Below are 23,313 nucleotides of genomic sequence, written 5' to 3'. Positions count from 1 at the left end.
AAGGAGGGATAAAGGTGAAGTTAGCCTTTCCCCACCTGGTACCATTTGTGAGTGAGAAAGGGGCCTTTGTCATCACTGAGATAAGAGACTCAGTTTTTCCTCCTACGAGTCTTGCAGCAGCTTTGCTGTGAAGCAGGTTCCACAAGACAAAACATCCAGGAGCTGACAAGGAAACTGAGTCTTGGAGGGAGCAGAAGCCGCTTGGAGTCACTCGACACGTGGCAGGCAGTGGCATCTTCATCCATCCTGCTCTAGCGTGTCCATTATGGATCCCAAGGTTGTCTGGCAGACGGGGAGCCAAGTGCCGGTCAGTCCTGGCTGAGACCCAAATGCCTGCATTGAAGGTGAAAGTGGCCCCTCTGTACTTGGCCACAAACCCTGAGTTAAAAGCCAAGACCACAAAAAGCTCCTCAGTGGCTGCAGGTGACTAACAGATCCTCAGCAGGACTCCACGAGCCTATGCGTCGGCACCAGTTACTGTTCCCTGTCTGGGAGTGTGTGGGGGGGAGCAGCAGATGGAGAGCTGGCAGTGGGGGGTGAAGGTCCCGCTCCCTGGCTCACCTGACCCAGAGAAGCACGCTGAACGAGACAGAGACGCCGTTCCACGCACAGGACCCAGGGCTACATATGCTCATCAAACCATTCTTCTTCATCCAAACATCTGAAGGCGGTGAGGTGCCGCAGTCACGGCTTCTTGTCATTGCTTCCTACAATGGTGCCAGGATGCAGCAGGCGAACGGAGCCTACAAACCATCCATTCTGTCCCGATATTGAGGTTGTAGCCTGACGAAGAGCAGGTCTCGGGGAGCCAGGATGGGTTGAAGGGAAGTTAGGTAAGGCCAGACTTTGGCTCTCATCCATATTGAGGACCTATGGCAACTCTAGCCATCCGTAGGTGATTAGATAATGCTTCTGGTAGCTGGGCATGGTGGCGTACACCTTTAATCTCAGAAGGCAGAGGTAGGCGGATCTCTGTGAGTTTGAGGCCAGCCTGGTCTACAAAGGGAACCCAGGACAGCCAGGGCTACATAGGGAAACCCAACTCCCAACTGCCACCTCCACCCCCACCCCGAAAGAAAAAGAAAAGGAAGCTGGGCTGGAGAGATGGCTCAGAGGTTAAGAGCACTGGCTGCTCTTCCAGAGGTCCTGAGTTCAATTCCCAGCAACCACATGGTGGCTCACAACCATCTATGATGAGATCTGATACCCTCTTCTGGTGGGCAGGCACACATGCAGGCAGAGCACTGTACATAATAAATAAATATATCTTTTGTTTGTTTGTTTGTTTTTTGTTTTTCGAGACAGGGTTTCTCTGTGGAGCCTTGGGCATCCTGGACTCACTTTGTAGACCAGGCTGGCCTCAAACTCACAGCAATCTGCCTGCCTCTGCCTCCCGAGTGCTGGGATTAAAGGCGTGCGCCACCACGCCCGGCAAAAATAAATCTTTAATAAAAAGAAAAGAAAGCGGGATGTGGTGGCACACGTCTTTAATCCCATCACTTGGGAGGCAGAGCAGATGGATCCCTGTGAGTCCGAGGCCAGCCTGGTCTACAAGAGTGAGTTTGGGACAGCCAAGGCTACACAGAAATACCTGTCTCCAAGAACCAAAAAAAAAGAAAAGAAAATGCCTCTTGTTCCTGCTGCCATGCTTTTCCTGTCATGATTGCCTGAACCACCGAACTGTGTGCTAAAATCCCTTCCTTCGTCAAGTTGCTTTAATCAAGCCTCATGTGGATGATGATGATTATTTAAAGGCAGGGTCTCAGCCAGACATGGTGGCAGAAGGCAGAGGCAGAGGCAGAGGCAGAGGCAGGGGCAGGTGGATCTCTACAAAGAGAATTTCACGACAGCCAGGGCAACACAGAGAACCCCTATCTAAAAAACAAAACCCAACAACAAAAAAGACAGGGTCTCTCTATGTAGCTCTGGATGGCAAAGAACTCTTTAAGCCAGGCTAGTCTCGAACTCACAAAGATCCTCTTGCCTCTGCCTCCTGGGATCCAAGGTATGCGCAGCATCATGCCCAGCTTTGATTTATTTTTGTGACCATACCTTAATTAAACTGCATCGATTGGAAGAGGCCTTGACAAAACACCTGAAAAAAGTAACTTAAGGTTGTTTTTGTTTTTGTTGTTTGTTTTTTGTCTGTAGTTTGAAGGTCCATCATGATGAGCAGGGTGTGGCAGCAGGCATGTGAAGCAGTTGGTCATATGCCTTAAGTCAGGAAGCAAAGAGTTCTTTTTAATTTTTTTTTCCCCTTCAGAGACAGGGTTTCTTTGTGTAGCTTTGACTGTCCTGGAACTCACTCAGGACCAGGCTGGCCTCAAACTCAGAGATCTGGTTGCCTCTGCCTCCCAAGTGCTGGGATTAAAGATCTGCGCCACCACCTGGCCTAGTTTAACTTTTTAAAAGTTATTTGACAGGGTTTCATGTATCCCCAGACTGGCATTGAACTCCTCAGTCTTCTGCCTCAGCGTCCAAAGTGTGTGTGGGGGGGGGGGTGAAAGGGAAGGGGCAGAGTGTTGGTGTTTACAAGTGTGAGCCAGGCTACCACACCTAGCCCTTTCTCTTTAATTTCAGTCAGGGATCCCAGCTCATGGAATGGTGACACCCACACCAGAAGTCCAGCAAGCTGACATGAAGATTACCCACCATGGGGGACACAGTTCAGCTGGTAGAGTTCTTACTGTCTTGTATGTCTAAGGTCATTCCTCATCACTGAAAAAACAAAACAGAGAAAAGAAGTCTACTTCAAAACACTGAGCTGCCATGTCTCACTGGCTGCCTCTGGAACTACACTGTTTGCTGTCTTACGACCAGAGGGTCCCAGCGCAAAGGGTGGTGGTTTCTACTCCAGAGCCTTCTCTGAGCCTATGAGAACATCTGACTGGCTCAGCCATGCAGCACTTATCTAATCAGCTGCGACCAGGTGGCAGCTGGCTTTGTCCTGTCATTTAGGCAAACTAAGATTTCTTGAGGGGCTCTGATGCTGTGTCATCCCAGAGTCCTACTTTCCAGGGGCGGCCTTACAAACGCAGAATAGGTGGTGGTGGCACACGCCTTTAATCCCAGCACTCAGGAGGCAAAGGCAGGCGGATCGCTGTGAGTTCGAGGCCAACCTGGTCTACAAAGCGAGTCTCGGACAGCCAAAGCTACACAGAGAAACCGTGTCTCAAAAAACCAAAACCCAAAACCTGAAAGCAAATGCAGGATGGTTACTATGGCTGCACCTAAGCCTCTAGAAGGGATGCTGGCTGGTTATGAGGTTCCAGGACGTACCACGCTCATGCGAGCATCATGTCTCCAAACTCACTAAAAAATCCTGGTTCTTGGCTGGAGAGATGGCTCAGAGGTTAAGAGCATTGGCTGCTCTACCAAACGTCCTGAGTTCAATTCCCAGCAACCGCAAGGTGGTTCACAACCAACTACAATGAGATCTGGTGTCCTCTTCTGGCTTTGGCATGCAGGTACAACACTGTACACATAATAAATAAATAAATCTTTAAATAAAAAAAAATCCTGGTTCTTCACTCCCTAGCTGCAGATGCAGTCTAGACTGATGCTCTGGGCTGTACAAGCCCCTATTTCCTGAGGAGTCTCATTTGGTGCAGCTCCCTCCAAGAGCGTTGGGAGCATTGGGTGGCTGTGATTGCCAGGTAATGAGGAAAGCGGTCCTGGATTTCCCATTTCTCTAGGCCACTTCCTGCCACGGAGCAACTCCAACCTCTTCACTCCTTAGCCCGGATGTGGCCGGAGAAATGAGACGCTTTTGGAGCCTGTTTGGCTGCATGAGCCATCCTGTGATGAGACTCAGTTCGACCCTGGGACGGGACACTCAGTAGTTGCTTGACTCAGACCTAGCTACTTTGCTGGCCTGAAAGACCAGGCTATTATTTTGCAAGCGTGAGCAACCGGAGCTGAAGCACTTCCCTTCACCCGAACGCCTCTTAGCCGGGGCAGGAGCCTCCCCTTTCCACGCTGCGCGCTAAGTGGCTTTGAGACCCTTTCGCGCCACAGCCTAGCTGCGCGCGGAAATGACGCGGACGGTGCTTGGGCTCTGCTGCACGTCAGCGCGCCAGTGCTCCGGAGTCGAACCCATTCCCTCCCCGCCCCCCCCCCCCCCCCCCGCTGCCCGCCCTCCCACTTCCCCGCCCGCTCCCAGGCGCACTCTTTCAACCCAAAGGTGTGGCAGGGAGGTCGCCAGGCGTAACGCATGCGCGTCTTGGTGCATCCTAGCACGCATGCTCTGGAGTGTGCACGTTTTCCCCCTACGAGAGCTGCGCGTAATGGTACGGCCTGGGCGGGGCGAGGCTGAAGCCGCGAAACCCGGGCGAAATCCGCGGGAACTAGCTTTTTGGCGCCATGGCGCAAAGTCGTGTTACCGATTTCTATGCTTGCCGTCGCCCGGGCCTTACTGTTCCGCGGGCCAAGACAACCTGTCTCACCCCGAGCCCCGGTGGGCACTTGACCTCCGAGTTCACCCGGAGCAGCAGCCGCAAGCGAGCCCGTCCCCACGCCGAACCCAGGAGCGAACAGCCCTCGCCGCCCGCGCGCCGGAGGTTGCGGCTGCCTGGATTGGTGAGGCGCGCGCGGGACTCCCCCAAAGGACCCCTGGTTAGGAGAGGAAATCCTGGTTATCGGGCGCTGAGGCAGGGGACTGGACGCCAAGATAGAGGAGTAGGGTCGAGAGCAGGCTGGGCACTCCTCCCTCTCCCCAGGGGCGTCAGCGCCCGCAGACGTTTGCAGAGGGCACCTGGACTTGCTGGGAGGCTGCAGCAGGCAGGGGGGTCGGGGTGGGTGTTCCCAAAGCACTGGGCTGGGAAGGCATTGGAGAGTCGCTTCTGGGGGCTGCTACAAGGAGCAACAGGCCCTAACTGCTTCATCAAACATTTCAATTGACAGGGACAGCGCCCCCTAGAGCCTGGCTCCAGACCGATGCTCCCCCTCCCCACCCCACCCCAGTTTATTGATCTGTGGCTTCTTAATTGCCAGGACCCCAGCCCCAGTTCCCCAGTTGATCCCAGCTCTCCAGCTGACCCCGGCTCCCCAGTACTCCCATCCCCCGTCAAGAGAACAAAGCGCACCACTGTCTCAGAAGGTCCAGGCCTTTGTGCCACAGCTCAACAGCAGGACAAGGTAAGGAGGCTGGACTGAGTGAGGGTGGGGCTGCGGCGGGCATGTGGATAGCTTGGCAGAACTGACGGGCACCTGTGTCCCCAGGGCCCCTCCGAGGACTCCATCTCTGAGCTCCAGTCCTGCCTGAGGCGGGCACGTAAGTTGGGAGCCCAGGCTCGGGCCCTGAGAGCCAAAGTCCAGAAGAATGCGGTGGAGCCTTGTACCCCAGATGCCAAGGAGCCCACAGAGCAACCATGGTGAGTCCTAGTGGGCCACAAGGTCCAGGGGAGGCCGGGCCTTTGGGAGGTGCCCTGAGTGGGTGGGTGGCCTGGGTGCTGTGTCTTCGGAGGAGACAGTTGGTGTGGCCGTGGGGCTTGGAACCAGATTAGATTGCCTGGTCCCCCACCTGGCAAGGGCATGGTCACTCCTGCCCCCTGCCTCATTCAAAGTACCATAGGAAGCTATGGATGCTGTGTCTGTCTGTGTGTCTGTCCGCCTCTCCAGCTGAGGATGCTGGGCAGGCAGGTAAAGCAGAGCTGGCGTGAGGAGCAGGCTTCGTTTTCCCTTTTTTGATGCCGTCCTCATAGGCAGCGGCGGATCTGCAAGGACTTTGCAGACGGGTAGTTTTGAGGTTCTGCTTGTGAAGAGCTGTGTGCTGCCCGGGTGGCTGGGGTCACACTGTGTCGTTTGATGGTCTAATATGAGGCTGCCGCCCCCACCCGTTGACAGTGTCGAGAAAGTCCCTGCTTACCAGCGCTTCCATGCCCTGGCCCAGCCTGGTCCTCCGGGCCTTGTCCTACCGTACAAGTATCAAGTGCTGGCCGAGATGTTCCGCAGCATGGACACCATTGTGGGCATGCTCCACAATCGCTCTGAGACCGTGACCTTCGCTAAAGTCAAGCAAGGAGTTCAGGACATGATGCGCAAGTGAGCGGCGTGGCGGGGGTGGGGGGGGGGGGGAGGAGGCCGGCTTAGTGGCCCTGGGTGGCTGATGCCAGTCCGCCTGGCCCTTCCAACTCAGCCTTTCCTTTCTTCTGTAGGCGCTTTGAAGAGCGCAACGTGGGCCAGATCAAGACGGTGTATCCCACGTCGTATTGCTTCCGCCAGGAATGCAATGTCCCCACCTTCAAGGACAGCATCAAGAGATCTGATTACCAACTCACCATAGAGCCCTTGCTGGACCAGGGTGAGTCTTTGCCGAGGTCCCGGATGTTGTTGCTCGTGTCTGGCTTGTGGGTGAGCATGAGGTGTCAGTCCCTGGCCTGGTTTTTTTTGGATCTCAGCCATGGGCTAGCCAGTTGGATGGCCTGGGCTCACTGAGGTTTCCCCCTTACAGAGGCTGGTGGTGGTGTCCCACAGCTCACAGCCACGTGCCTCCTGCAGCGCCGGCAGATCTTCCGGCAGAACCTGGTGGAGAGAGTCAAGGAGCATCACAAGGTGAGTGCCAGGGGTTTATGGAGGCCGTTGGGCGGGTTCAGTCCTTGCTGTTAGTGCACAGTGGCCTCCATTGGCCTGCTCCCTTCAGAGGCTGGCCTTACCTCAAATACCGAGATTTTCCCCAGCCTCTCGCCACGGTTATCTTTAAATGTATTTCCATTGCTGATACCTACACTATAGGTCGGAGCTGCCTGAGACTCAAAAGCTGGGGAGCTCAGGATGACCCTTGACACCCTGGATGGCTTCCATGTCATTTAGTCAACCGTGCCCCTGTGCTAGGGACATGCCTTTCTTTTTACCTAGCTGCGTACCTCGGCACAGCGAGGCTAAATTGTTAACACAGGGCTGTCCAGCTGGGGATGAGGTGAGTATCCCAACATTCCCTCTTCCTTCAGGCTTTCCTGGCTTCGTTGAACCCCCCTCTGGCCGTGCCCGAGGACCGGCTGACACGCTGGCACCCACGCTTCAGTGTGGATGAAGTGCCTGATATCGAACCAGCTGAGCTGCCGCAGCCTCCTGTTGTGCAGAAGCTCACCACCGCCCAGGAGGTCTTGGCCCGCGCCCGCAGCTTGATGTCACCCAAGGTGAGCCTCTGATTTCCTTCCTGTCTCCTCAGAGGGTAGAGGTAACAGCTAAAGTGCCTCTTGGTTACCTGATGCTTCCTCGGCTGAGGGCACAGAGAGGCAAGGTGTGCTGTGTGCCCTGACGCGCGCACATGTGTGCAGTTCGCTGTGTGTATACAACATGGTGGAGCTCCAATACTTCCTGGGTAGGGCCTGCCCATGCATGCCAAAGGGCTTCCCTTTTCAAGGCTGGGGCAGTTCATGACCTTTTGTGACCTCTGACCTCTGACCATCTACTCTGCAGATGGAGAAGGCCTTGAGTAACCTGGTTCTGCGCTCAGCTGAGCCTGGTAGCCCCGGGTCCTCTGGTCCAGAGGCCCCAGCCACTCCACCAGCCACCCCACCTGCAGCCCCTTCCAGTGCCCTGAAGGGTGTGCCGCAAGCCCTGCTGGACCGGGTAAGTCCTAGGTGATGTGTAGGTGGGGGGTTTGGTGACAAGAGGGGGATCCTTGGTGACCATTTGCTGCTGACCCTCCCCCATGCAGATAAGGGCCAAGGAGGCCCAGAAGCAGCTGGCCCAGATGACACGGTGCCCAGAGCAGGAGCTGCGGCTGCAGCGGTTAGAGCGCTTGCCAGAGCTGGCCCGTGTGCTGCGCGGTGTCTTTGTGTCTGAGCGTAAGCCAGCACTCACTATGGAGGTGGTCTGTGCAAGGATGGTGGACAGCTGCCCAGCTGCCCTGAGCCCAGGTTCGTGCAAAGCGAGATAGGGGTGAGGGTGGGTATGGTCATGTCCATCATCCTTGGCAAGGAGCAGGGCCCAGCTCTGCCACTTAGGGCCTCGTCTGCGTTCAGGCCTGCTCACCAGACACAGTATATGTGTCCTGCCCCCTTGCTGGTCATTCTCCTGGGGCTTGAGAGCAGAGCCCAGGGACCCCCATGCTTCTGCTTGGATCCAGTGCTCGGTGGCACACGCCTGTAATGTAATCCCAGCACCCTGGGGGACAGAGGCAGGTGGCTACATAGAGATACCCTGTCTTTTTATTATTATTATTATTATTATTATTATTATTATTATTTATTATTATTAAAATTTTTTAACAAAAATTTTTTTATATGAATGGATGTTTTATCCACATGTATACCTGCACACCAGAGGAGGGCATTGAATGCACACCAGAGGAGGGCATTGAAGGGTATATGTGGTTGCTGGGAACTGAACTCAGGACCTCTGGAAGAGCAGACAGTGCTCTTAACCTCTGAGCCATCTCTCCAGCCCCTGAGATACCCTGTCTTGCGCTGTTTTGGTTTTGTTTTGTTTTGTTTTTTGAGACAGGGTTTCTCTGTGTAGCCTTGGCTGTCCTGGACTCGCTTTGTAGACCAAGCTGGCCTTGAACTCACAGCAATCGGCCATCCTCTGCCTCCCGAGTGCTGGGATTAAAGGCATGCACCACCACGCCTGGCAAACCCTGTCTTGAAAAACAAACAAAATAATAACTTTTTAAAAAAGATTTATTTATTTACTATTATATACACAGTGCTCTGCTTGCATGTACGTATGCAGGCCAGAAGAGGGCATCACATCAGGACCTCTGGAAGAGCAGCCAGTGCTCTTAACTTCTGAGCCATCTCTCCAGCCCAGTAATAATTTCTTTAAAATGGCCCCGAGAAGTTGGGCAGTGGTGGCGCACACCTTTAATCCTAGCACTTGGGAGGCAGAGGCAGGCGAATCTCTTTGAGTTCGAGGTCAAGCTTTGTCTCCAAAGTGAGTCCGGGACAGCTAAGGCTACATAGAGAAACCTTGTCTTGAAAAACAAACAAAAGGCCCCGAGAAAGGCCTGTTGATGGGCTGTCGGGCACCTGGCTGTGAGAGAGCTGAGCAAACTGTCCAGACACTGTGCTTAAATCCACAATCCACTTCTGCAGGGGAGATGGAGAAGCACCTGTTGCTCCTGGCCGAGTTGCTGCCAGACTGGCTCAGCTTGCACCGCATTCGCACCGACACCTACATCAAACTGGATAAAGCCGCTGATCTGGCTGGCCTCACTGCGAGGCTGGCCCACCAGGCCCACGCTGAGGGGCTGTGACTTGAATTCCTCGCCTTGATGGTCTGTCCCTTTTATCAGTACAGTGCACTTTAAGTGTCCCTCTTCATGTCACAGGACCAAGGGCCTACTGCCAGTGCGGGCAGCTACTGTGCCCAGTGGATCTCATGGAGTTAAACTGGTTTCTGAGGCTTTGGGGTACCCCTGACCCAGCACTTGTAGTAGGCGACTGGGAAAGCAGCGTGTCTATCGCACAAGCTACTCAAGGCTAGTTCCAGGAACCGTCCAGATGGAAGCAGCCCTGGGCCAGCCTGGCCTTGCTCCTGGGAGTTGCCGTCTTGCTCAGAGCCTTAAGACCCACACAGAACTTTTCTGGCCAGATTTGAGTGGCCGAGTGAAGTTGGGCCCTTCAGTATATAATAGCTATAACTTGATAAAGGCTTTGAAATCAAGATTTGTGTGAAGTTTGGTTTTTGTTTGTTTCCAACCTTCTATACCTATATGGCCCTGGATGTGACTATTAGTCTTGGCTTTTTAATAAAGTCATGTAAGATTTAAATAAAATACTGCCAAGGTTAAACTGAACCTGTCACCATAGGATTCCTTTAATGGAACTCTACTGTTGTATTATTTTTGAGAATAGTAAGAATTTGGGTGAGAACAGTCTTGTTGGGAGTGTGGCCCAGTGGCAGAGCACTTGCCAGGTACATGAGCAAGGCTGGCTCTGTCATCCTCGCAACTTGCTATTAATGTTTAAACCCCGCCCCTCTCAACAGGGTTTCCTGTAAAGCCCTGGCTGTCCTGGAACAATGTAGACCAAACTGGCCTCCCAAGTGCTGGGATTACAGGTGCACCTCACCACGCCCAGCCGCAAAGTAAGTTTTTTCAAGATAGGGTTTCTCTGTGTAGCACTGGCTGTCCTGGATTTGTAGACCAGGCTGGCCTAGAACTTAGCAGCGAGCCACCTGCCTGTCTCCCCCAGTGCTGGAATTAAAGGTGTATACCTCCACGCCCAGCCAAAGTCCAGGATTTTCTTTTCTTTTTTCTTTTTTTTTTTTCCTTTTTTCTTTTTGTTTTTTTTTTTGAACAGGGTTTCTCTGAATAGTCTTGGCTGTCCTCGACTTACTTTGTAGACCAGGCTGGCCTCAAACTCAGTGATCTGCCGGCCTCAGCCTCCTGAAATTAAAGATGTGCGTCATCACGCCCAGCCAAGGTACAGCTTTGTAAAGGTAGTGACCCTGTCTTTGCTTTAGTCCTAGAGGAATGGCCTAGAAAAGTGAAGTAATGGATCTGTCTAGGCTAAACTTAGATGTACTTAGCTGTCTCAGGATCAAAAGGAGACTAATAGAAAAGTAGTGCCTGTTTCCTAGGGTTGTGGCTTCTACACAGGGTTTCCAACTGATTAGGGGGAGGTCTGCAAAGTAACACTGAACCCCTTGTCCCCATGTCACTCTGGAGGCTATGGAATGTGACACCCCACCCCCCAACAGACAGGCAACACCTGTGAGTATCAAAGCTGTTTATTAATCTGCTCTGTCCTGACCTCTATAGCGCACCTCAGGCCCCCCCCCCCCCAGGGCTTGGTACATGTATAAGATGCAAGGCCCCAGGTGGTGCCCAGGCACGGCAACCAGCGGCCCAACAAAATGAGTGAACAAAGCCATAGAAGGGCAGCTGGTAGATGACAAAGGTCACTTAGGTGCCCAGGGCCAGCTCCTGGTGCTGGGGACAGGGGTGCAGTAACCGTCCCAGCTCCCCAGTCACTCGTACTGCAGGAGAGAGAAGAACGGGATGGGCTCTATCTTCTCCCTGCCCTTCAGCGAGGTCAGCTCCACCAGGCTCACACACTCCACCACGTCAGCCCTGAGCTGGGCCAGCAGCTCACAGGCTGCCCGCATGGTTCCTGGGGTGAAGGGTCAAGGAAAGATGTGTTAGGGCCCTTTGCTGAGTCAGCAGCCGGGGGAGGGCCTGGCCCTTTGAAAGGTGAGTCTTGGTGAGTGGGGGTTGGGCTCTTACCTCCAGTGGCCAGGAGGTCATCAACGACGACCACCCTCTGCCCGGGTTCCAAAGCATCTTTCTGGATCTCCAGCTCAGCCTGCAGACAGGAAGTGTAGTGTGAGAGTAATCTCCTCCCAGCTAACAAGCCACCAGACCACCTCTCCCGCCCCAGGCCTGCTTCTAGCCCTCGCCTCCCATGTCTCCTGGTGATGTAAACCCGCCCCCGGGGTGTCTTAACCTGAACCCCCCCTACATTTACTCCTAGACATGGGTAGCAGTGGTTTGACCCTGCCCTTCCTCTACGCACACCTTACCTTTCCATACTCCAGAGCGTAGGAGGCTGACAAGGTGGGGCCCGGCAGCTTCCCGCGCTTCCGGATGAGCACGCAGCCCAGGCCCAGCTCCTGAGCTAGGGAGGGGCCGAACAGGAAGCCCCTGGAATCTAGGCCTGTTAGGGCAAAGGGGAGAGGGCTGTTGGATGGAGCCTGGGGTTTCCTACAGGCCAAGGATGGAGAGGGCAGTAATAGGAAGGGCGGCTCTTGGCACCTCTCAAATGCAGCATCTACCCAGGAGCACTGTATCTATAGGGTGCATGACTCCCAGGCCTGAGTTAGTGGGGAGGGCGTGGCTGCCCTAATTTCTAGAGCATGGCCAGGGAGTTCCAAGCCACAAGAGTACTGTGGTGGCCAGGCCTGGTGGTGGTGGCGGCAGTGGCACACGCCTTTAATCTCAGCACTCGGGAGGCAGAGGCAGGTGGATCACTGCGAGTTCGAGGCCAACCTGGTCTACAAAGGGAGTCCAGGATAGCCAAGGCTACATAGAGAAACCCTGTCTGGAAAAACCAAAAAAAAAAAAAAAAAAAGAAAGAAAAGAAAAGAAAAAGAAAGTGCTGTGGCCCTGAGCATTTGCCAGGGCCACCCTGTTCTCTGAGGTACTCTCACCCTCCCTCTGGAGTCTCCTGGTGGACAGTCAGCTACCCTAGGGGGTTTCAGAAGCTCGAGCCTGGAGCCTGGGGCTTGCGCCTGCCTTAGTGTAGTCCTGAGAGACAAACAACCCCTGAGGCTACCGGTCCTGAGGCACGCCCTAGTCTGTCCCAAGGCTACCGCATTTTTCATCATCTAGCTCATCCCAGAGGCTACCACTAGCAAGGATGTCCATCACCTGGAAGTTCCAGGGCCTCACATAAGTTATCCTCAAAGCACGCGTGCACCTCCCAGCCTGGCAGTGAGGGCGCTAGCCAACCTAGTGCCCTAAGAGAGGAAGGGCCGGCCCTGGGCATGAGAAGGCAGAAGAGAGGTCATCTCTAGTAGGTACAGGCACGGAGAGAAGAGGTCAGAGGTTACTTAGCAGGGGTGAGAGGCTCGGTAGTCATCCAGCGTGAATAAGGGACCAAGGCAGGGAGGAACAGGGTGCTAGCGGACGATCAGAGGTTGAAGGAAGGAGGGATGGGTGTGGGACAGACTGAGCGACATGAAGAAAGGAACAAGGGATGGCGGCCTGGGCTGTGGGGACCGAGCACGGCCGAGCACGGCCTAGCATGGCCACTCGCCTGCTATGTAGTCGATCTTGCCGCCGTGCGTGGACTTCAGATGACTGGCCAGGAGGCGGATGGAAGCTCGGAAGGAGTCCGGGTCTTTCAGGAGGGGCGAGATATCCCTGGGGGACAAGGACAGGATGGTGACCCGGGTACGGCGAGGCGGAGGCCCCCACCCCCACCCTCCGGTAAGATCCCCCCGAGAGAGCCCACGCGCCTGCGCCGGGGGGCTGGGAGCTCGGAGAGCGCAGCGCCAACGCCTCGCCAGCTCGCGACCTCACCTGAACAACACTCCCGGCATGGGGAAGTCTGGGAAGCTGCGGATGCGCCGCGCCACCAGCTGCAACTCGGACTCCGCCATGGCCGCGTGCGCGTGAGAGGAAAGGCGGAGGTGGAGTGTCAACAGGCTAGGGTCATTCGGGTCCCGGGAACGGGGGCGGGTCGTCCTCGGTGGGCGGGGCTTCTGTGGCGGGTCGTCCTGGAGGGGTGGGGGTCTACCATGAGGGGCAGCAGGGGCGGGACCGGGGGTGAGAGGCGTGGCCTCTGCGAGAGTAGGTGGGACGGTGGCCTAAGTCAGGAAGTAGCGTATTTGCTCTAATCCTAAGTGACATCAAATTGAAAACCTGGGTTATTTCTTGAGTTGCATCCCTACTTCAAGGACATATGGGTGGAAAAAGGATGCGTGCTGTGCGTACCTTGTTACTCTTTTTTGGTCTGGCACCTCCACGCCTTTCCGGTCCCGTTCCCTCCCCCCCCCCCCATGTTTCCCCGCCCCCTAGCCCCTTCCCACCCCCCCCATGTCTAGCCTTCTGGACCAGGAAGGGCCAGTGCGGGTCTTGCCTCAGTCCCCGGGCGTGGTTTCGCTTTAGGTCCTTTGCTCTCTGTACTGTGTAGAGCTCGGAGACTGAGATTCAGCTCCTGTTTTCCCGGAATTAGCCGGGAAGGGAGCTGGCGGATAGTCTCAGCTCCAGAGGTGCAAGAGCATTGTGTATGGCCTAGAGACGAGGGGGCAATCAGGGTAGCACGCCGAGGTAGAGAATGCCTACCTTGCGGCCTCAGACCCCCCTTGCCTCTGCAACAGGATGTGCCTTCCTCCTTCTGGGGAGGGGACCAGGAGATCCACGTTGCCAGGGACAGACAGAGGATCTATCTGCCCAGCACAATACCTGGGTCCACAGGTAGTGATGTGGAAGACTGGTCTCTGGGTATAATGGCCATCATCAGCTGCAGTGCGGTTGTAGTTACTCAAAAAAACAAACAAAAACAAAAAACAAAAAAAACCCACCACCACCAACAACAGAAAAACTATGCTCGGGCTGGAGAGATGGCTCAGCGTTTAAGAGCACTGACTGCTCTTCCAAAGGACGTGAGTTCAATTCCCAGCAACCTCATGGCAGCTCACAACCATCTGTAACTCCAAGATCTGACACCTTCACACAGACATACATGCAGGCAAAACACCAACGAACATTAAATAAAAACAAATAAATGTAAAAAAAAATTACTATGCTCCATCAAAGGAGAGGGTGGGGGAGGGTCCAGTGGACTCCAGCCATTCCCTCCCCGCTGCGGTAGTTCTTCCATCTGAAGTGGGCTCTGGGGGTGCTAGAGTATATGTAAAGGGTGGGGAGTTAGGGGAAGGGAGGCTCCGTGTATGCATCTAAAGGGAAGTTGTCATCCATGCTGGGTTGAGACTTTTCAGTTTGGGTGATGCAGCTGCTTTGAGGTCCTGTAAGCAATGGGTTCACTGGATGCAATGGTTACTTGTGTCTGTCTCGGGTAGCCTACCTACCTAGGGCACATAGATGTTTGTGTCTCTCCAGGGAAAGCTCATGCAACAGGTACATCTAATGCCCAGTGTCTCCCCACATATCTATTTTATGTTTTAGTTTTTCGAGACAGGGTTTCTCTGTGTTATTTTGTGGCAGTTCTAGGCTCACTCTGTAGACCAGGCTGGCCTCAAACTCATATCCAGCCTGCCTCTGCCTGGGATTAAAGGTGTCTGCCACCACACCCAGCCATAATCTCTATTTTAAAAACCAGGCAGAAGCAGATGGATATCTTGAGCTCAAGGCCAGCTGGTTCTACAGAGTGAGAGTTCCAGGATAGCCTGGTCTATATGGAGAAACCTTGTCTCAATAAATAAATAAAACTGAGGGTATCAGAGCAAACACACCTCCTGGTCCTTTATTCTTGGTTTCTCCAACCTTTCATTACCATTTTCGAACCTTTACAATTCAGCCTTGGCAAGACAATTATTGCATAATGTGAAAACTTGTTTATGACAGACAACTCCCATGAGCCTTCAGGATCTTGGAGATTATGTCTAGTAGCCTGCACATGACAGGCGGCAGGTAGAGCAGAAGTGGCCCCACACTTTTGAGCCAGGGCCAGAAACTTAGGGTACCATCTTTCTATCTCCATGGGGCAGTGACAGATCTCACCTTGGGTTGGAAAATGTGATATTTTTGTCTCTTGTTTGCAGCCAGTGGGAAAAGGGAGGGTGGGTAAGGACTGAAGGCCAAGAGGATAGTGGCTCCTTGGCGTGGAGCCGAAATCTTCACATTTGTCTGCAACACCAAGGGTGAAATATATGTAGGAACAATGAGGAGGCAAAGTGACAGCCCTTCAGACCCTGGGCTGGAACCTTGTGTCACGGCCAAGGCCAGCCGTGGTAGTAAGAGCTACTTGTTTTCCAATAGTCACAGTCAGCTGGGAAGACGGACGGCCTGCCGTGCTGGAGGGTGGACTCCCGGGGCAGGGCCCTTGTATGTGCAGTCTGGAGCCTTGCTGCTGACCACGGGGACGCCATCCATCAGGTGATGGGTGAGCAGAGGGCAGCTGGTCTCTTCCATCCCTCAGTCCCAAGGCCAAGGCTCTCCAGACTTGCAGGGCTGGCTGGAGATCCTGGTCTTGGCTAATGGGGCCAGAAACACTTCTCAGGGACAGACTCAGGAGGTGTCAGACACTTTCCTAACTTTTCACAGCCTGGGGGTGCCCAATTCTAGAAAGTGAAATTTAAGAAAATGAAGTACAGTTAGTCATCTGGGCACAATTAACAAAAACGTGGACCTCCTACCTCCCCCACCCACTTGGCTGCAGGGCAGAGGCACCCTAATCCCCATGCCTTCCAGAATCCGAGGAATGTGGAGCCCCAGGACCTTCAAGGAGCAGCTTGGGCTCTGCAGATGAGGAAGTGGTGGAGCTGCAACTGCAGCGGGCAATGGAGTAGCCCGTGAAGTAAGGCCCAGTAAGGGAAGCCTCAGGGCAGTTTCCAAGTGGGGAAAGCCAGGAAAAAGAGGCTGCCACCCAACTGAGAGACCAGGACTTAGAAAGACTCCCTGGCAGTTAGACAGAATGGGAGAGGAGACTGTCCAGGCAATAAAGGTGTCGAATTTCCAAGATGGCCGGCTTGGGTTCTTCCTCATCCTCCTGACTTAAGACAAAAGCCCTCCAGGTTAAGCCAAAGGCTTTGCAGGCTTTTGTCTCTCAGCACGTCAAGGCCTGCCCAGGGCAATGCTACACACAGTTCTGGGCCAAGCAATCATCCTAGCTTCCTTCAAACTGACCAAACACTACATTAGTGGAAACAACCTTTCAGAGTCTTTAAAACCCCCTCAAGAAGAGACTGGATTTTTCAGCTTCACAGGATCTTTCCTCATATGTCTGTTCACTGTGTGTTTCCTCACCCCTAGTAAATGCCTTTCTTCAGCTGCTGATTCTGTGTGGTATTTGCAATTTCTCTGCTGCTACTTGTTGCACTCTAGGTATTTTCTGCCTTTTAACTGTTTAACTGGCAGAGAAATTGAACCCAGTCAAAGCCCCTGGACTGTGTTGCACTCTCCCCTGAGGTCACTCACTGGACTAAGTCAGTACTACAGACTGGATGGGAACAGCAATAACTCACCATGAGGGCTCCTGGGGCTCTGGGACCCTTGGCAGTCCCGGGAAGGAACTCCCTGATCCACAGGTAAGAACACTAGTACAGTGTGGACACAGTATGAGCCACAGTGCTGCCATCTTTCCTGAGATTAGCAGGCCTTGCTTGCTAAAAAAGGCCGTCACAGCTTGGATTGTGACTACCAGCTTTCCTGGGGGCTGGAGAGATGGCTCAGAGGTTAAGAGCACTGGCTGTTCTTCCGAAGGTCCTCAGTTCAATTCCCAGCAACCACATGGTGGCTCACAACCATCTATAATGAGATCTGGTGCCCTCCTCTGGCCTGCAGTTGTCCATGCAGACAGGACACTGTATACATAATATATAAATCTGAAGAAGAAAAGAAAAAATGAAAGAGGAGGAGAAGCAGCAGCAGCAGCCCTACCCCAAGATTCATGGGACTCTCACCTGAGTATCCACCAGCAACTCCTCCCAGTCAGTTGCAATTCTGCCCTAATTACGGGCAGCCTAGTGGCCTTGGGGAGGGGCTAGAGTGTATAGGGGAGGGGCTAGAGTGTATAGGGGAGGGGCTAGAGTGTATAGGGGAGGAGCTAGAGTGTATAGGGGAGGAAGGAGTAGGGGAGGGAGCTCCATCTACACGGCTATGAGGGAGTCATCCTTGCTGAGCATAGAACTTCTAGTATGGTTGCTTTAAGTGCCCTCTCCTCCATGCTCCTGCCTGAAACTCTTCCCCCACTGTCCTATAAGAAAGCTTCTGGGGGGCTGGAGAGATGGCTCAGTGGTTAAGAGCGCTGCCTGCTCTTCCAAAGGTCCTGAGTTCAATTCCCAGCAACCACATGGTGGTTCACAACCATCTGTAATGTGATCTGATGCCCTCTTCTGGCCTGCAGGTGTACATGCAGGCAGAACACTGTATACGTAATAATCAATAAATAAATCTTTAAAAAGAAAGCTTCTGAACTCTTTGGCTCAAGGAGGCTGTGCCCAAGCCAGTCCTGAACAAGGCTACTCACTCTCCAGCGAACCTCAGCATTGGTGGATATTGTACATTTCCCTCCCATACTGCCCAGATTTCCACTTTGTTGCCTGAGTACCCCTTGCCAGGCTGAGCTGCCAATGCATCCTCAAAATTGGATGAGACCAACGTCTAGCATGGGCAGCAGTAACCAAGCACAGGCAAGCCCCAGCATGTGCGAGCCACTCACCATGACAGCCTGGTTACACACATTGAGCTGGGGCTGTCCAGGGACCAAGGACTTCTGATGCTGCTGGACAACCTGGGTGGTCCTGCTGAGGACATCCTGGTATTCAGTGCTGGCAAAGCTGGAGAGAAGAAAGCTCTGGTCAGAAGGACTGTCATGTCCAGGGACAGTCAGCTCCTGGCAGGCAGCTCAGAAGGCTGACAGACATCCTAGGACATAAAATCGTCCAGCCTGGGAAGCCTGAGGCCTTGAGCTGGTCTCTAGAGGTAGAACAAGGATGGCAGTCTGAAGTGACCCTTGGTGACCTGGTGACCCTTGAGTGGGCTGTGTGCTCCCACCTGGTGACCCTTGAGCCTTCCTGGACAGCTGTCTGCACTGTGAGCTGCTCTCCTGTTGTCAGACTCTGCCAGGGGAGGGAAATGAGGACCCAGGAAGCTGAGCTCTGTATGCCAGGGAGGCCCGCTGCTGCTGCCAGCATGATCTGTGCGTGAGGAGAACCCAGGGGTGTGGGCGAGAGATTTGGGGTGCTGAGGATGAGGGCCTCTGTGGGAACCACCACAGCTGTTGGTATTAGTTTGAAACACGTACACATGACACAGATGGAGGGAAAACATAGCCACAGCCCTAAAGTTGCAGCACAGGTACTTGCAGCCTTTTGATCCATTTTTCACTATAAAGACATGCTTTTGTTTGCTTATTTATTTATTTCTTGTGTTTTGAGACACTTTCTTTTTTTCTGTGTAGCCCTGGCTGTGCTGGAAATCACTCTGTTAGACCAGGCAGGCCTTGAACTCACAGAGACCTGCTTGCCTCTGTCTCCTAAGGGCTGGGATTAGAGGTGTGCCCACCACACCCAGCTGGAAGGCCTGCTAATGGGTGGACTATGCAGTTGGCATAAACCAACCTCAGTGCTGTCACCAACTGCGGTGCTACCATGAAGCTGCAAGGACATCGATGTGGACCAAGTGCTTTGTCATTTCAAATCAAGCCTCTGCCCACACCATGTGTGCTCAGGGAACTACACATAAAAACCCATGAGCTGCTGTATCGCATGGGGACAAGTCTGTCTCTGGACTACATGTGTGTGTGTGGGGGGGGGCGTTGGGGCACAGGAGGAGCCAAGGCCCCAGCCCTGGAGGGTGGCTGGTTGTTCCTTAAAGGTTAATGCTAATGGGAACATGGTGGCACACACCTTTAAAGCCAGCACTCAAGAGGCAGAGGCAGGCTGATCCCTGTGGGTTTGAGGCCAACCTCGTCTACATAGTGAGTTCCAGGCCAGGGCTACATAGTAAGACCCTACCCCAAATAAATAAAAATTTAATGCTAAATTTCCTTCCCAGACAAGACCAATTACGTATATTTTTCTTTTCTGGAGGTGCTAGGGATGGAAGCACTATGCAAGCACTCTACACTGAGCTATATGCCCAGTCTGTGTCCTGTCCTGTCCCATCCTAACACTTCCCCCTCACCTGACCATCCAAACAAGGCCCATCCACACACCTGTGCTGTAGCCATCTGCTGAGTAGCCAGGGAGCCTTTAGTTGAGTGTGAAGCAAACCACAGGCCCACTCATTGTGTGATACATGGCTCAACACAACACATACCATGGATATGCTCACAGTGGTGTAAAGAGGGCAGAGAGCCTGGGGCTGTGTGCATGCTTAGACTCTGACACGCCTTGGGTGGTAAGAATTCTGCATGTGAACCAAGTTCTCAGATGTCTTCATGTCTCACAATGACGTGTAAGAGGACAACCATATGCCCCTTACCCTGCAAGTACCCCAACCATCACTGCAACTCCAAGAGGCCTGAAGGCCTTCAGTGGCTGGGACCACTCCATCCCTGTGCTGGGGTTGCCTGCTCCCTGATGGTACCAGGGTGACTTCGACTCCGACTCCTCCTCCGACTCCTCTTCCTCCTCCTCCTCCTCCTCCTCCTCTTCTTCTTCTTCTTCTTCTTTTTGTTTTTTCAAGACAGGCTTTCTCTGTATAGCTTAGTTGTCCTGGACTCACTTTGTAGACCAGGCTGGCCTAGAACTCACAGTGACCCACTGGCTCTGCCTCCTGAGTGCTGGACTAAAGGCATGTACCATCATGCCCAGCTGAGTTGGAGTATCTTGAGACACACATGACAGGACAACAGGATGAATTCCTCGGTGGTCTGGCTGGATCTTCAGAGGCTTGCCTATGCCTGCACACTCCAGCCCCTATGTGCACCTCCTTATGCTATCCTCTGTAGGCCTTTCTTCCTATGTGTGGCCATGTTCATGGCCTGTCGTTAACTCCAAGACAAGTCTTGGGCTTTCCAATATCCCTGCAGGTTCTGTGGCTGAATACACCTGTTGTCCCACGGCCAGCTAGTGCTGAGAACTGTGTCCCAGTCTGTGGGACTCCCAGTCTGTGACTGTCACTTGGCCATCTGAGAGGCTTGGTGCAAAGAAGCAGAAAGGGGGAAGGTGAAGCCGTTCACAGAGTGTCTTCCTGGGGACATTCTCCAGAGATCCAGCTCTGGCTTCCTTATGCCCTGTCTTGAAAGAGTGATGCCCTTGGGCCAGGAGGTGGCTTTGGGTTGGGGTGAGGCTGGGTAGCTACTGCAGGGGTGGAACTCTGTGGCCTTCGCTGAGCGTGGCATGTGGGGCTTACCTTCAGGAAGTGAACAGGTCTGGGGAAGAGGCATCTTGGGATGAGAAATTCCCCAAGGTCCCAAACTGCTGAGCACAAGCCAGATGTGGGTGAATGAAGCAGGGGCCTCACTAAAGAGCCTGTCATCTTTGGGTTGTTCTTGAGGGGGGTGGCCAAGCACACAGGCACATCCCTCCCTGCAGCATCACCACCTCTTATCACCAGAGCTCCTATGGTTTGTGACAACATTTATGTCCTAGTAGGCCTGGAGGAAATACCAATCTCTGCCTGAGGGAAGGGAAAGGAAGCTCCACACAGCCAGTTTGGTGGCCAGAAAGTTGAAGTTGGGGCACTGCGAGGCCACACTCCCTTCAGAGGCTCTGCCTGGTCCAGCTCCTTGGTTTATCTCTGCCTAGTCCTTAAGCAGACTTTTCCCTTTGGTGTCTGTGTCCCCTCCCAAGAATGCCCCACCCTATCCAGATGACCTCACTGTCATCTTGACAGTAACAGTATCTGCTCCAGACACACTACACTAGTCACACAGGAAGTAGTACAGCCTTGAGGGCCTCTCTGTTGCCTCAAAGCTCTCTATAATCTCCCACCAGCAAGTCATGGCCTATCACTAGGCAGAAGGCTATGCTTTCCAACCTGGCAGGGATGCTACAGGACACAGGACTTGTATTCCAGGAGCCAAGGCACATACCATCCTGCTAGAGGGGCTGTTGGCCTCCTGGGGAGGGCCGGAGGGAACTGGGTCCCAGTCAGCTGAGGAGCTGTTAGTAGATTCCGACTTGGGTGGATGTGAAGCCGCCTGTCACTGACTTCGGGTGCAGTGACTTTTGAGCTTCATGTGAACAGGGGAAGCTAGGCGGGGTGTTCTTGAACCCTACAGGGTTAGAACCCTGCAGTGACCACTTAACTCACCAGTGTTGGTCGCTGTCCTGAGTTCAAAGACTCCTGCCCAGTGGGGACCACTAGGCAGCTCTCAGCTCCAGGCTACTGGCCATCACCTGAGGTACTTCACTCCACAATCTGGGATCATGTCCCCTCAGTCTTTCCCTCCTGTCAGTCCCAGGTCTAGGCAGTGTGGATGGACGTATCCTATACCTGGATCCCTTGCCCCTGCCTTGGCCACCCCTGCAGGTAGCTCAGAGTATAGAAACTATTGCTGGGTTGTCAGGGAACTGGACCCAGAAGGAGCAGGGATGAGAGGCAAGCAGGAGGAGAGCTCCCAGAGAGCAAGGCAGCCACAGTCCAAGGTGAGAAACAGGCTTCCGCCGACTGGTAGGCTCTACGTCAGTCTTGGATGGACGTCTGGGGTTCTGGTTCCACTTCTCTGAGTTTCTCTTGTCCTCACAAAGGCACACATCCCCTGTGAGACCAGAGGAGTAACTCCACGGAAGACAGAGCACCCAGATGTGGTTCTCGCCTTTGGCCTGTCTGGCCAGTGTGTCCTCTGCAGTGTGAAGACCCTGGCCCTGCCTCACCTGAGTGGGAATCTCTCCCCTGGGTCCCGTCCCAGGTGGAAGATCAGGGGTAGCTCCGTGTGATCTTCCTGGGTATGAGTTGTGACTCCAGAGACATTCTGCCCGGGACAGAAGTCAATGCCCTGCAATAAGAGGCACAGAGAGCAAGTGAACGTCAGAGAGAGAGAGAGAGAGAGAGAGAGAGAGAGAGAGAGAGAGGGAGAGCGAGAGCGCGCCCGGGCAGTAAGAGATGCCGTGCTGGTCCTGTTCCTCACACACACCACCCCTGCCCCCCCCATGCCCCCCATCCCCCCCCCCCCCCCCCCCGCCTCCATATCCAGCGCTACAGTGTTCACTGAGAAAGGAACAAGAGTGGCGTGGATTATGGCCATCAGGCTGAAGAAAAAAGCTTCAGGTTGAGGGTTTTTTTTTTGTGTGTGTGTCTTCCCAAGTTTTCTTGCAGCCCTTTGTGGAAGAAAGCTCTTTATAAGAGTCTGGGCAGCTAGCTGGGCGGTGGTGGCGCACGCCTTTAATCCTAGCACTTGGGAGGCAAAGGCAGGCGGATCACTGTGAGTTCAAGGCCAGCCTGGTCTACAAAGTGAGTCCAGGACAGCCAAGGCTACACAGAGAAACCCTGTCTCGAAAAACTAAAAAGACCCCGTCTCAAAAACAAATGAAACCGTCTTGGCAGTTTCACATCTTGACTGTGACCAGTGGGGCTGAGGTGAGCTCCTGAGAGCTGCGTCTAGCCCTCTGGGTGTGTGGCCTCTCAGAAGGGGATGAATCAGCATGAGTCACTAGACCAAGGACGAAGAACGACCTTTTGCTTAAAGCTGAGAGAACACATAGACAGGCCCAGAGCTGAACACGGAAGCTAAAGGCTAGGGAACAAACAGCTGTGACCAGCAGGCTCGAGAGGGGGCCACAGAATATAAATAATCAGCCGGATGTGGTGGCACACGTCTTTAATCCCAGCACTCGGGAGGCAGAGGTGGATCACTGTGAGTTCAAGGCCAGCCTGGTCTACAAAGTGAGTCCAAGACAGCCAAGGCTAACACAGAAAAAAAACCCAAGCCAAACCAAACCAAGACTATAAATAATCATGATCACTGTGTTCAGAGGTAGAGGGAAGGCTGAACATGGACTCAGGCCACATGCAGGAACCCCTGTTCACTAAGCACATGTCTCTAACTGGTGGAGTAGTTTACAGTCTATGAAGGGGGGAGGCCTTAGACTAGGAAGTCCCATTTGCTCTGAGCTGCAGAGCCAAGTTGGGGGCTGGAAGGACAGGCTACATTCCAACCAAAATGGGTTCCAGGATCTGGGCCTCCTGGAGTGCCCTGCCTGGGGATGCGTGCAGTGCACAGCAGGGAACCACCACAGTTAGCATGAAAATGGCAAACAGTTAGCGGAGAAGTACCCACGCCTGGATGGAAC

At 53.7% G+C, this 23,313-nt stretch overlaps 3 protein-coding genes across 4 annotated transcripts in view; 1 reads left to right on the top strand and 2 right to left on the bottom strand.

Moving 5' to 3' along the window:
* The first annotated feature begins 4,173 nt into the window (after positions 1 to 4,173).
* On the top strand, positions 4,174 to 9,609 carry CDT1 (chromatin licensing and DNA replication factor 1). Its single transcript, XM_084755660.1, has 10 exons — positions 4,174 to 4,578; positions 4,993 to 5,136; positions 5,221 to 5,372; positions 5,845 to 6,042; positions 6,156 to 6,301; positions 6,452 to 6,552; positions 6,948 to 7,136; positions 7,420 to 7,572; positions 7,661 to 7,862; positions 9,039 to 9,609. Exons 1-10 carry the CDS (start codon positions 4,363 to 4,365, stop codon positions 9,197 to 9,199), a joined length of 1,662 nt encoding a protein of 553 aa, XP_084611786.1. The 5' UTR covers positions 4,174 to 4,362; the 3' UTR covers positions 9,200 to 9,609.
* Positions 9,610 to 10,661: 1,052 nt separating this feature from the next.
* APRT (adenine phosphoribosyltransferase) lies at positions 10,662 to 13,237 on the bottom strand. Its single transcript, XM_084755663.1, has 5 exons — positions 12,971 to 13,237; positions 12,705 to 12,811; positions 11,470 to 11,603; positions 11,174 to 11,252; positions 10,662 to 11,060 (listed from the first exon to the last, which is right to left on the bottom strand). The coding sequence occupies exons 1-5, from the start codon at positions 13,048 to 13,050 to the stop codon at positions 10,918 to 10,920; spliced, it is 543 nt and encodes a 180-aa protein (XP_084611789.1). The 5' UTR covers positions 13,051 to 13,237; the 3' UTR covers positions 10,662 to 10,917.
* Positions 13,238 to 14,848: 1,611 nt separating this feature from the next.
* GALNS (galactosamine (N-acetyl)-6-sulfatase) overlaps positions 14,849 to 23,313 on the bottom strand; it is a 35,024-nt gene continuing 26,559 nt past the window's right edge. For both annotated transcript variants that reach the window (XM_084755661.1, XM_084755662.1), the window contains 3 exons: positions 21,898 to 22,019; positions 17,793 to 17,910; positions 14,849 to 15,693 (listed from right to left, as the gene is read on the bottom strand). In XM_084755661.1, coding sequence (XP_084611787.1) covers positions 15,607 to 15,693; positions 17,793 to 17,910; positions 21,898 to 22,019 — 327 coding nt within the window. In that variant the 3' untranslated portion in view covers positions 14,849 to 15,606. The remainder of the gene's footprint in view (positions 15,694 to 17,792; positions 17,911 to 21,897; positions 22,020 to 23,313) is intronic.

This window comes from Acomys minous (assembly GCF_964271855.1).
Source record: "Acomys minous genome assembly, chromosome: 14".
NCBI lineage: Eukaryota > Metazoa > Chordata > Mammalia > Rodentia > Muridae > Acomys > Acomys minous.
Note: the sequence above shows the minus strand (reverse complement) of the source record. Positions and strands in the feature narration are given on the sequence as shown.

Excerpts from the sequence above, each read along its gene's own strand:
- APRT (XM_084755663.1), bottom strand. The coding sequence starts at position 13,050 with ATGGCGGAGTCCGAGTTGCAGCTGGTGGCGCGGCGCATCCGCAGCTTC. Across the intron at positions 12,812-12,970 it reads ATGCCGGGAGTGTTGTTCAG|GGATATCTCGCCCCTCCTGA; the intron begins GTGAGGTCGCGA and ends CTTGTCCCCCAG. Across the intron at positions 11,061-11,173 it reads TGACCTCCTGGCCACTGGAG|GAACCATGCGGGCAGCCTGT; the intron begins GTAAGAGCCCAA and ends CCTTCACCCCAG.
- CDT1 (XM_084755660.1), top strand. The coding sequence starts at position 4,363 with ATGGCGCAAAGTCGTGTTACCGATTTCTATGCTTGCCGTCGCCCGGGC. Across the intron at positions 6,553-6,947 it reads GAGTCAAGGAGCATCACAAG|GCTTTCCTGGCTTCGTTGAA; the intron begins GTGAGTGCCAGG and ends CTCTTCCTTCAG. Across the intron at positions 7,863-9,038 it reads CCCAGCTGCCCTGAGCCCAG|GGGAGATGGAGAAGCACCTG; the intron begins GTTCGTGCAAAG and ends CCACTTCTGCAG.